The following is a 12,151-nucleotide window of genomic DNA, read 5'->3' on the forward strand; positions in this document are numbered from 1 at the left end:
GCAGTACCATAAAACTATTTGACATTGACAGGGAGACAGTTCAAAATGATTGCTTGAACATGTGTTTTAATTTTAAAGTTTGTAACAGTAGGCAGTAAGATAAATAATAAAATAAAATCAAAATGTCTTCTTATTCTGATAATGAAACTGATAATGAGAGAAGCACTGTTTCTAGGCTAGTACATTATAAGCAATACCCATTATATTATAATGTATACATAATATTTACAAAACTAATATTTCATTTTCAGACTTGGTGACTGCGAAGTGTGTGGTTCAAAACAAGCTCTTTACACTTGTCCTAAATGTGAGGTGAAGACGTGCTGCCTTGATTGTGTTAGAATACATAAGAAAGAACTGAAATGTAACGGCATTCGAGATCGTACTAAATTTATACGAAAGAATGATTTTAATGATACCGACTTGCTAAGCGACTATAGGTTGTTAGAGGAATGTGCGCGATTTGTTTACTCAGTTAAAAGGGATGAAAAGAAAAAGTATACAAGGATAGATAAAGAGTTGCCACTTGTAAGTTAAATATTAAAACCATCTGGTGCCTTTCATTAAAGATACGTGACTTAAGTTGTATGTAATAATTAGTATATTTTGTAATATAAATTTCAGCATTTGTATAAACTTAAAATGGCTGCTAGAAAGCGAGGTACAGTTCTACAATTTCTGGCTGGCAACTTTACGAGACATGCTATAAACACAACAAAATACCTATTTAAAAAAAATGTCATTCATTGGAGGGTAGAATGGATTTTTCCAAACGTTGTCACAAAGCCTTTGAAGTTTACTGATGAGCTATGTCCTGAACAAAAGAAGTTGTCTGAGCTTTTAGATAAATATTTGAATCCAGATGCAATGCCATTCGATGGATCTAAAGACCTTGTTTTTTATAAATCTGCTGGATTTAGTGGTGTCAAAGTTTTATTAAAAGGTAAATATAGTTTTCAAATTTGTACATATTATAAGTGAAATATATGAAAACATTTTAAGGATTTATAAATTAAATATTGCTTATACTAGGTCATTAATGTTAAATCATCAATCAAGTGTGTGCTAATTTTTCTTTTTCTGTTTCATTGCCCTATCACCAGTATTATATATATTCAATATATTCAATATATATAATACTGGTGCTATATAGGGCTTTGTGCAAGCTCATCTGGGTAGGTACCACCCACTCATCAAATATTTTACTGCGAAATAGCTTTGGTATTGTTGTGTTCCTGTTTGAAGTGTGAGTGAGCCAGTGCAATAGGCACAAGGGACATTACATCTTAGTTCCCAAGGTTGGTGGCGCCTCGGTGATGTAAGCAATGGTTAACATTTTTTACAATATCAATCTCTATGGGTGTTGGTGACCACTTATCATCAGGTGGCCCATATGCTCATCCGCCTACCTATACTATAAAAAGAAATATATATTGTCTGTTACAGCTGAAAAAGTTAAAGGTTCGAATAAGAAGTTCTTCGAGTTGGACACAACAGAATCTTTAGCTGAAAACTTATCTGGAAAATGCATTATTGAATTTCCAATAATATTCGTTGTACTGAGGGATCATGCTTATAATTTTGAGATAATTACACCAGGTTAGTTAATTTTATGTGATGCAATCAGCACTTTCAACTTATTTAAAATATCTTTGCAACATGGTGCTTTTATATTTTGATCAAAAAATTTATATATGTATGTCTTTCCATGTAAGTATCTAGTTGCTAGTTATTGTAGCAACTCCAGATACTTACACGGAAATTTATTCTAGATAACATACATAAAAAGTTGTCTTTATTACAATATTAGTGTAGTAAATTATGTAATTATATTACAGGTGATGAATTTGATATTGAGAGCAAAAAAAATACAAATGTCATAGAAACAAACAAAAAAGTAATTGAAAAAGTAAACACACCAAAAGTTAATACAAATGATGGAAAAAATAAAGAGGATGCAAAGGATGGTAATTATAGAAAGAGACAGAGAACTTTATTGACAGAACAAATCGCCATTGAAAAGGATAAGGAGATTGAAAGAGAAATTAGAGAAGAAAAGAAAAAGAGACCTAAAAACCTTCTTTTCACAACTGGTTACTCATCAGAGGAGAGCATAAGTAGTGGCAGTGAAGATGAAAATGAGAAATAAATAATATTAAAATAAAATTACTTTATTTTAAATTTCTATTACCACAAATTTGTTTTCAGTTAAAATGAATAAATAATCATTAGTTGCATGGATACCCAAAACTTCACCATATTTATCAATATTAACAACATGTTGTTGCCCAACTTTAATATTTTTCATAACTCCTCCAGTTTTTTTCCTCAACTGACAGTCTTGGTCACCGGAGCTCTTGTAGATAAATATATGCCGAGTGGCTTCACATACCACACTGTAAGAAAAGCTTGGAGAACATGTAACAAACTTTCTGTTCTGTTTTGATGATTGCACATAACCAAATGCCGTGAGAGTTCCGTGATGTTTTACTGGCCAGGCGTTAGAGTTGACTAATTGGGCATATGGTTGCCATATGCAAGCATCAACATCATGTCTTAAAGCTAGTGCCGGAGCTTCGTGTGTTTCAAGCTTGGTATTGAATAAATATTGATGAACACTCAGTGGGATCTTGTGTGTTATCTCATGGCTTGTTATATCCATACGAGCTAGAAAAAATAATACTTTTGAAGTTATTGATTCAAATTATTAATTTTTATATCAATTTGTGTTTCTAGAGATAATATTAATGATATCTTACATTTAAACTTTGTAATTTAACTTTAAGTTACAAATTAAATTCAGAATGTTGTAGGTAGTAAAACTAAAACTTACTTAAAACTGTATCCTCTTCAGATGCTGCATCACATTCTTCTAACTCCTGAGTATTGATACCAGGAACACTCTGATCTGCTACAACTTCAGTTTCAGAACACAAATGAGCTAGTCTCTTGTGTACCTCTTCTACTAAACTTGCATCAAGAATTTGTTCACCATTTTTGTCTCCTCCTGCAAGCAACTCATTCCAAAGTTGACTTTCTGATTTTGTTATTAGTATATCTACTTGGCCATTCTCTTCAACATTCCATGTTGTCAGTTCACAATCAACATTATGACTCAGTTTCCCTTCTACGAAAACTTTACCCGCATAACTTATTTTTACCGATAGAGGAGTAACATTTACAAAGATAAGTTTTTTATCAAAGTTATTCTGTAATTTCAATGTTATGGTTATGTCATCAGAGGTCTGAAGCCATGTGTAGATGATTTGTCGAGGCTCCTCTTTGTGTTTAATAATATCTTTTTCTGAATCAACAGTGAATTTGAATAAGTTATCTGAGGCCACATAAAGAGCTGTACAGCTAGTTTCAAGAGCTGCATAGTGGATAATACCTTTTCCTCTGACTTCCCGCAGAGTGGACTGTTTCCATGTCTTGTCATAATTTTCAAAAGTTATCCAACTTAAGACAGAGTCAAAGTGTTTTTCACTCTGCTCTACAGATTGTAAGAGACAGTGTAACAATTCTACATTGTCATTTTCTTCCATCCGTGTGTCTACAATTGTGAAATATTTATCTTCTCCTAGAGCTAAAGTAGAGTATAATGTTTGCCACGTTTGTTTATCACTTGCTGGCCTATTCCGCGTTCCTGTTTCAACAATGTGTATGTAACCGGTACCATCACTGACAACTGCTAAATTGTTAGAGGGAAATGTTAGGCTTAGGTTAAAATGACCAGACTTCCTTTCGACGTGAGCTGGCACATCATAAACAACGGCACTTTGGAATGTATTGTTTATATTGTCAAAAGTTACATTACGTACTTGCTGTAGATTGTCGTTATAATAATAGTTGTATTGATGATCCCAAAAATCAAAGATTAGGTGATTATGAAGAGCAAAGAGCTTTGCGTGTACAAATGAGTATTGAACTTCGTCTGGATAAAGTTTGTCGACTGGAGAAGGAAGATCGAGACCGAAATGCGAAAGAGTTTGTAAATTTAGTTTGTAACCTTCAAACTCGTGATTTAAGAGGTGCCTATCTGGTCGCAGGTCTACTAGTGAAAAAGGCATAACTTTAAAAGGTAAAATGCGCTTGCTAATGATAATAATGTGTTAATTATAAATTACACCTTGAAATGTTTTTAACCGTTGGCGATAATCGTCTATCGTCATTACTTTGACATTGACAATTGACATCAATCCGAGTTCCGACTCAATGAAATTGTACAAAAATAATTTTAGCAGGTACTACCGCATAATACATATTTCATGAATCACTTATATTTTGAATAAATGTTAGGTAAAGTTATGGTTTTTTTTTCATTTAATTAAACTTGTTATACATTTATATAAATATTGCTGTTACTACAACATATATGTTTGAACGGAATAGGGGTTATCTAATGTATCACGTTTGACGTTTATCAAAAATTAGGCGGGAAGTGTCAAGTTGAACTATGTAAGCAAATTATCCAGATTTTAAAATCTGGATAATTTGACTGTTTATAAGTATCTATTAAATATTAGTTTCTTTCATTTTTAGAGTATATGGCGTCATATTAAACGTAGTGGTTATATGCTCTTTGTCGTATATAATGTTTTATTCAGAACTCTAGTTAAGTTTTATTAACTGGCTCGTTGGTCCAGTGGCTTGATGTAAGGTCGCAGATCCGGAGGTCCTGGGTTCAATTCCCAGGTTGGACCAATAAAAAGTTATTGGGTTTTTCTTTCAGAAAATTCTCAGTAGCAGCCCGGAGTCTGGAAGCTGTACACTCCTGTGCCTTCGCAAAGCACGTAAAGCCGTTGGTCCTGCGCCTGAAGTCTTTCCGGTCGTGTCGGATTGCCGTCACATCAGATTATGAGAGTTAGGGAATAGAGAGTGCACCTGTGTTTTCGCACACACTTGTGCTCTATAATATATCCTGCGTTGTTGGCTAATCTCTCTCTTGAGATTGACTGCCGTGGCCGAAATCGGTCTGGAGGACATTATTATTATTATCGAGTTTTAATATAATACATAGTCAATTAGCAGTCACTTATCATTACGGAAAGTATCATTCAGAAATAATTTAAGGTGTTATCATTAATTTATTATATTATTATGTCTAAATTAAGAAATGATGATTATTGTAATATACCTTTTACCTCAGAAATTTGTGAAGTAAGTACCCAATTACGATATTTATTTATAGTTATGTAAACACCGAAAACAAAATAAGTATTTTATTGCTTTTCTTGCAGGATGATTTTTTTACGTATTCAAACATCGCCAGTTTATTATCTAAATGTGAAAAGGATAAAGAAAAAATTACAAAGATTCGTACCATTGGTATCTTAGAAAGCATTAATGGCAGATTTTTCATAAAAGATGTTAGTTATAAAGCAATAAATGATAGATCAGACGACTAGTATTTTATTAGTGTTAATTAGGATAATTATTATTTTTACTTTATTCTTCTAGGTTATTTCACCTAATAATGAAGCATCTAAACTGTTAGTCTCCATGGCATATGTAAAGTCATCATTACACTCATCTATTATGCCATACACTGTTCAGATTTTTGGTACAATGCAGTGGACGAACCAACCAGTTATATATGCACAAATAGTTCAGGTAATTTTCAAATTGAAGTATCAATAAATATATAAATATGAAAGAAATTAACAATAAATATTTAGTGTAATCATATGATAAATACCATCCATCTACTAACACTCTTTGTCTCTACTTACTAATTACACATTAAAGACAGTTTACACTTAAATGTGAATTACTAAATTCTATTTGTTTTATTTCTCTTCAGGTACTTAACACAAATGCAGCATTGCGCCTTAATGATGCAATGCAGAGTATATGCGATAAGCATTTAGCAAAATGTAACTAAGTAAGGCAAAATTTTAAATTTGAATGTGAATAAAGAATATTAAGTCATTGGAAATGTACAACCTAAATGGTTATTATTAGTATATATCAGAAATTTACTTTAATATCTGTACATAAAATGAAAATAATTAAGCTATATTTAATATGTAGGTAGTGTACATGTGGAAAGATAAAAATAAAAGCTCAATCAAATAATTCTAAACTATAAAAATACAGGTCAACTGAAAATTAAAACAAGATATTGGAAAGAATACATATTTATTACATCTTAAATAAATACAGTATTTATTAACAAGACATTTACAACATTCCATAACCGTCCACACCACTAAGTGATATAAAAAATATAATTGGCAATTACTTATAGAAATTAATTTTAAATATCAAGCCTATATATATGGGTATCATATTCCTTTATTACTGAACATTTTTTGAAAATTTTGTACCAATTTCCTTTTTATAAATTAGCTTTTTTTAAGCTGAGCACAATACCAACAGTTAAAATTGAATTTCAAGCCATATGTTTTAATAAGTATATATATTTATATATTGCCGACCATCCTGTTTTGTCTTAATATTTTGTTTTGGCATTTATGGAATTGTAAGAGATAAGCTGAAATTTTTTTTTCATTAAATTGTTAATATAGTGATTAAAATTAGAAATTATATTTGGAATAATTATTGACAATAGACTGTTAAAAACTATAGTAATTCATTGCTTCCTTGTTTCTATTTTGAATTTTTAATGATGGCAACCCACATAAATAGTTTTTGTAATACATGTAAGATAACATTAGCCACAGCAAAACATTTTTTAAATAAAAAAATACCCAAACCATACAAATAAACAACCAAATTCTAAATACATTTAGAATTAAATTTGTATGATTCACATTTAATAGATATAATTTTATTTGTGAAGGAATGCATTCAGGTATTACTTTTAATAAGGATAAAAGTCAGTCAACTAGATTACTTTAAGTCTAATGTATTAAATCTTGTAATATTGTACCAAAATTGTAATGGGAGAAGTTTTTATATACATATTCAAATTGTAGCAACAGAGAAAATAAGTTGTATTTTGAAACAAATATAACATGAATTTTGTGAATTTAAAATCTATTGAAGCCGATATATTACCTTAAATAAAAACAATTTCTACAATTTATAAATTAAAGCAATGACATAACCAAGTAAGCATAAAAATGTATAAAAAGTTATCTTATAAATATATGGGCAAGTGATGCGTGTGTTAGGGTCTGTGAGAATATTATAATAAGAAATGAAACTCACGCGGATGGTCCATAAACGTGTATATTATACACACGTTATACACACAATATATGCGCACAGAAGAAATAACGTTATACAGGCATAGACGATCACATATGTACACATAAACACGAACACAATACTTAAACACAAAGCGAATTATTTTTAAGCGCAAGTAACGGTTATGACGGTGGTAGAATAATGAATAATCCGTAAACGTTGGTAGGATCATTCGTAGCCAATATAAAAGATCCGTCGCTCCAATGCGCTTGCACCGGTAGGCGGGGCCTCAACACAGAACAAAGGACGACGTCACAACGGAGATAAGCAATGCGGTTGTCCACTGTGTACGTTCGATCGTCCGTTGTGTCGTCAATCCAATATTCTATGTTGAGTTGGAATGTGTTGTGTAGTATGTTTGTTTGGATGTGTGTTTATGTATGTTTATAATATGTGTGTAAGTATGTATGTTAGTGGGATGCACATGTGGTGGACGCCACAAATAAAACAATGTCCATAACAAATTTGGTATAATAAAATACTAGGAAAAACCTAAAGCACCCAGAAGTAGAGGACAAACACAAGAAGTATAACGGCGCCAGCTGTAACCTTCACTAGCATGGATTTTGTGTTGAGGTAAGTTGCATCCTTTTTATATTTCTGTGACATCATTGAGAGTTTCTGTGTCTTTGTGTCCAGTTCTGTAATAATATATATATATTTTGTTAATATTTTACATATATATTTTATATATATATGTAACATATATGTTTTATTTATATATATATATATACATATACATATATATATATATATATATATATATCATTTAGCCAACTTATACTGATTTAATTTTTATCTTTTGCTTTAGTCTATTATGTGAAATTTATATTTTAGCAAGTTATAATGTTTATCAAAATAATGATCAACAATTATTACATTCATACAAGTTAGAAGTATGTATAAATTACAGATAATATATATATTTTTTAAACAATATCACTACATTTGTATTCATGAACTTATTGACTACATTTTATTAATACTGTGCTATACGCAAAACAATACCTGAAAGTATAGCTCCTCGTTGTAGTACATCATCAATATTCTGCATCATAATCCGCTGCACATCGCCCAGCTGCCCGCCGAGCTGTGCCGCGGCTCCCGCGCGCCTCGCTCGCGCCCCTCCCTCCGCATACTGCTTCCGTGCGCGCTGCATCCACGTGTCGAACTCGATGAATGTGTAAGGTCTTGTTACAGTGTTGACCTGAAATGGTTTTTAGCATTATTCAAGTAATTTGTATTTCTATTCTAACCATATTTCTTAAATTTATAATAAATCTATGTATTATATTTAGCTAAATTAAATCATTATGTTTGTTATAGACATTTGATATATAGAAATTGACTTTTAACTTGTTAATAATATGCACAACAATACATTATTCTATATATATATATAGTGCTTAACGGTGAAGGAAAACATCGTAAGGAAACCTGCATGTGTCTAATTTCATTGAAATTCTGCCACATGTGTATTCTACCAACCCGCATTGGAGCAGCGTGGTGGAATAAGCTCCAAACCTTCTCCTCAAAAGGGAGAGGAGGCCTTAGCCCAGCAGTGGGACATTAACAGACTGTTACTGCACATTATTCTAATAGGTTAATAAAAATGAACAAGATGGACTTTAAATATTTTTCTTGATGTATCATCATTACTATTTTATAGACACTTTTTTATCTTGACCTCTGTTTGGATTTTTATTTTATAAAATATAAATTATAATTACAAGTTTACATCATTTTTGTGTCATAACAACATAGAGGTGAGAAGCTGGAAATCAAAATGATTATTCAGTACCTTCCTAATAGATCAAGAAGTTTAAGTAGAAGTGTAGTAAATTAAATTTTCCACATTAATATAATTTATATAATAAGTGTATAGCTAATTGTTTTTAATTTTACTTATTACTTATTTCAATATTGGAACAAAATTTGAAGACGAAAAATCAACTAGTAAACTAAATCAAGCATCCAGTGTTAATAATAATTCTAAATATAATGCATTGTTTCTGCATTGCCCATTTATTGTAATTTAAATAGTTGTCTTATGTCTGGTATAACTTGGATTTTCTCTTATTCACCATTAGTACCAACATTTGTATCATATTTAATGGTAAAAAATAGCTTAAATATTGCTCAGCATGTGTACTCCAGATGAAATCATTTATGATATATACAATTTGTTGGAAGGAATCAAGTATGTTTATAATATAATGCTATGCATTATGTTGTTGAATAAGTTAATTGTTATTCTTTTAAAATTAACAACAAATGATGGCATTTTCCGAACTGTGGGACGCACTATCAGCTAACACTTTGTGTTAAATAACTGATAGAACAATCATGTGTATATGAAATTATGACTTATGTATTTATAAATTGATTACTATGTGATGAAATAAAAATTGTTGTATAAGTTTAGTTCCTTTTGGTCATATTATACATATTTATACTTACTCTTTTTCCGTATTGTTGATAAAACTCTTGTGCAATTTCTTCTAAGTAACTGAAGGCAAGTCTTTTACTATAGTTGCGTTCGCACAGCACTAAATAGCAGATATCATTCTCAATCAGATAACTGCAATGAAAGAAACAATTACTTATATAATAATTAATTTATATTACATAGTATACTTAAAATAGTTAATGATTAATTTAAAAAAATGAACTAGTGCAAAAATGAAGTAAAGAATAAAAAAAAAGCATTTTTAACTCACTGGAAGAGATAGGGCCCAGTTTCAATGGAGCAGCGTATTGGAGACTGCGGGCTTAATTTTCTAAACAGCATTTTTGCTTGGTTTTGATACTCCAATATGTTGCAGCCCGGCTGCAAACAATCAGCAAACAAAATTAAATTTGAAACAAATGGATAGGTAATAATGATCATGGTCGATGGTAGTGCAGGGTATGAAATTTAAAGTAACATATGTTTTCTAAGTCCGAGTTTACCTGTTCATCCTCTTGCATAGTAGCGGCTAAGGGTAACCCGTCAGCAACACGGGCGATCATGGTCATTAAAACCATTTTGCTTGTGAAAAAATGTCTTTCAGTTCACAAATATTAACACTTATTTTATTATTATAGTTCACTTATTTTTTTCTTCTCATCATTTAAAAATGGGAAAACAAAGTGAAAATAAATTCTTTGACAATTGCCCATACACGTCAAAGCGAATGACAGTTTGACGCGATAAAAACACGTCAGCTTGTCTATGCTATAGAGAATGATTCGTTTTATTTATAGTTTATTAAATATATAAATTTGTTAAATTTACAATTCAATTTCAGTATAATATTATGTTTATAAGTAAAATTATTCGAATTTTATTTGTTTAAAAAATTTAAAATAAAATATTAGCAGCAATTTAGCTAGTTTTTTAAAGTGATTATTTAGTAATTCTCTTCTCTATCAACTGTACTATAAGCTGTATGAAATTTAAAGTAACATATGTTTTCTAAGTCCATCAACTGTACTATAAGCTGATTCAAGCAAAACATGTGCATACGAGAACAGTGTATAGCATCCACTCATCATCATCATCATCTCATCTTAGCGTTTGGTCAATGACTGAGACAGGATGACTGGGTACACGACTACATAATATAGTAAACTTCATAATATGGTAAATATATTTATATAAAGTCAGTTTTTCTTAAAGGGAGCAAGACTTGAATGAAATATAAGAATCATATTCTGGCTTGACCTCGATCTTTGATCAAAATATTATTAAAAAACCGAATTGCTTGAAGTGAATCAGACAAACATTGCGTACAGAATCATATCATACCACATTTCCAAAAGAATCATGCACTGTAACTTTAAATGCAAAAAACGTTTGAATGATAAGAGAGAATGCAGACTGAGAGAAAAATCTTTCAATTGATTGATTTTGAGTAATGTTGTAAGTTCAATGTCTACAGGGATATTTAAGTCGTACTGCTGCTGTAGTAAAACAAATGGGAATAAATTAATGTATGGGTTTAATTTTTTTTTAATAGAAAATGTTTACATAACCAATTAAACATTAGTTACTTCACCAATTACAGTTGGTATAAGACTTTCATACAATCCATCATTGACGAGCCGGTTGGCGTGGTTGGTGGACGCTTGCCTTTCACGTCGAAAGTTGTGGGTTTGATTCCCACCCAGGACAGATATTTGTGTGCATGAACATGTCTGTTTGCCCTGAGTCTGGGTGTAATTATCAATATAAGTATGTATTTACAAAAAGAAAAATAGTATATGTAGTATAACAGTTGTCTGGTTTCCATAGCACAAGCTCTGTACAAGCTTAATTTGGGATAAGATGGCCGTGTGTCAAAAATGTCCCAGGATATTATTATTATTATCTACCTAGGGACCTACTTACGTGGAGACTTGCCCCCGAAGCAAACTTATTTTTTACTCCTATATAATGCCTTAACTTATTTAAATTTAGAATTTGATTACCTATTTAGGAGCGTGTTTTATTTTGTCGCAATTTTTTATTTGAAGTCATAATTCTTATTATTTTAAATAAAAAAAAATTATAGGCAAGGTGTTCTATCATTAATTAATTATCTTTAGAGCGGTTTTATTTTTAATCTGATGTCAAATAGTTTTTGAAAGAAGCAAGTTTAAAGAATGTCTATTATTACTTATTATTTCAATTCAATGAAGTTTATATTTTCAAACAAAAAAAAATGTTGCGTCGTCTATATATTGGGTTGGGGTAAGAAGAAACGAGACATTTGTATTTTATTGTGGATATTTTATTAACATTATCATCATGCATCAAATTTATATGCTAAATCATTTACACTTATAACTAGCTATACATAGAAAAATAACTTAACTAGGGGGCAGAAAATACAGTATTTTGTTAAATTAACGAACTTATATTATAATTAAAAATAATCGGACTTTATCTGTATAAATCTAAAAGCAAGTGTAA

The 12,151-nt window shown here is 30.7% G+C and overlaps 4 protein-coding genes across 4 annotated transcripts; 2 read left to right on the forward strand and 2 right to left on the reverse strand.

Annotated features, from left to right (window-relative positions):
* The first annotated feature begins 35 nt into the window (after window positions 1-35).
* On the forward strand, window positions 36-2,166 carry LOC126778205 (box C/D snoRNA protein 1). Its single transcript, XM_050501684.1, has 5 exons — window positions 36-175; window positions 252-528; window positions 625-943; window positions 1,447-1,599; window positions 1,839-2,166. The coding sequence occupies exons 1-5, from the start codon at window positions 123-125 to the stop codon at window positions 2,147-2,149; spliced, it is 1,113 nt and encodes a 370-aa protein (XP_050357641.1). The 5' UTR covers window positions 36-122; the 3' UTR covers window positions 2,150-2,166.
* Window positions 2,156-4,172, reverse strand: LOC126778084 (nudC domain-containing protein 1). The gene is made up of 2 exons (XM_050501453.1): window positions 2,834-4,172; window positions 2,156-2,667 (listed from the first exon to the last, which is right to left on the reverse strand). Exons 1-2 carry the CDS (start codon window positions 4,068-4,070, stop codon window positions 2,177-2,179), a joined length of 1,728 nt encoding a protein of 575 aa, XP_050357410.1. The 5' UTR covers window positions 4,071-4,172; the 3' UTR covers window positions 2,156-2,176.
* A 928-nt stretch (window positions 4,173-5,100) lies between these two features.
* On the forward strand, window positions 5,101-5,941 carry LOC126778439 (uncharacterized). The gene is made up of 4 exons (XM_050501980.1): window positions 5,101-5,160; window positions 5,241-5,369; window positions 5,461-5,613; window positions 5,804-5,941. The coding sequence occupies exons 1-4, from the start codon at window positions 5,101-5,103 to the stop codon at window positions 5,882-5,884; spliced, it is 423 nt and encodes a 140-aa protein (XP_050357937.1). The 3' UTR covers window positions 5,885-5,941.
* Window positions 5,942-6,124: 183 nt separating this feature from the next.
* LOC126778352 (vesicle-trafficking protein SEC22b-B) lies at window positions 6,125-10,397 on the reverse strand. Its single transcript, XM_050501865.1, has 6 exons — window positions 10,168-10,397; window positions 9,936-10,045; window positions 9,676-9,796; window positions 8,224-8,422; window positions 7,651-7,856; window positions 6,125-7,104 (listed from the first exon to the last, which is right to left on the reverse strand). Exons 1-5 carry the CDS (start codon window positions 10,240-10,242, stop codon window positions 7,708-7,710), a joined length of 654 nt encoding a protein of 217 aa, XP_050357822.1. The 5' UTR covers window positions 10,243-10,397; the 3' UTR covers window positions 6,125-7,104; window positions 7,651-7,707.
* Between the last annotated feature and the right edge of the window lie 1,754 nt (window positions 10,398-12,151).

Source organism: Nymphalis io, chromosome 2, assembly GCF_905147045.1.
Source record: "Nymphalis io chromosome 2, ilAglIoxx1.1, whole genome shotgun sequence".
Lineage (NCBI taxonomy): Eukaryota > Metazoa > Arthropoda > Insecta > Lepidoptera > Nymphalidae > Nymphalis > Nymphalis io.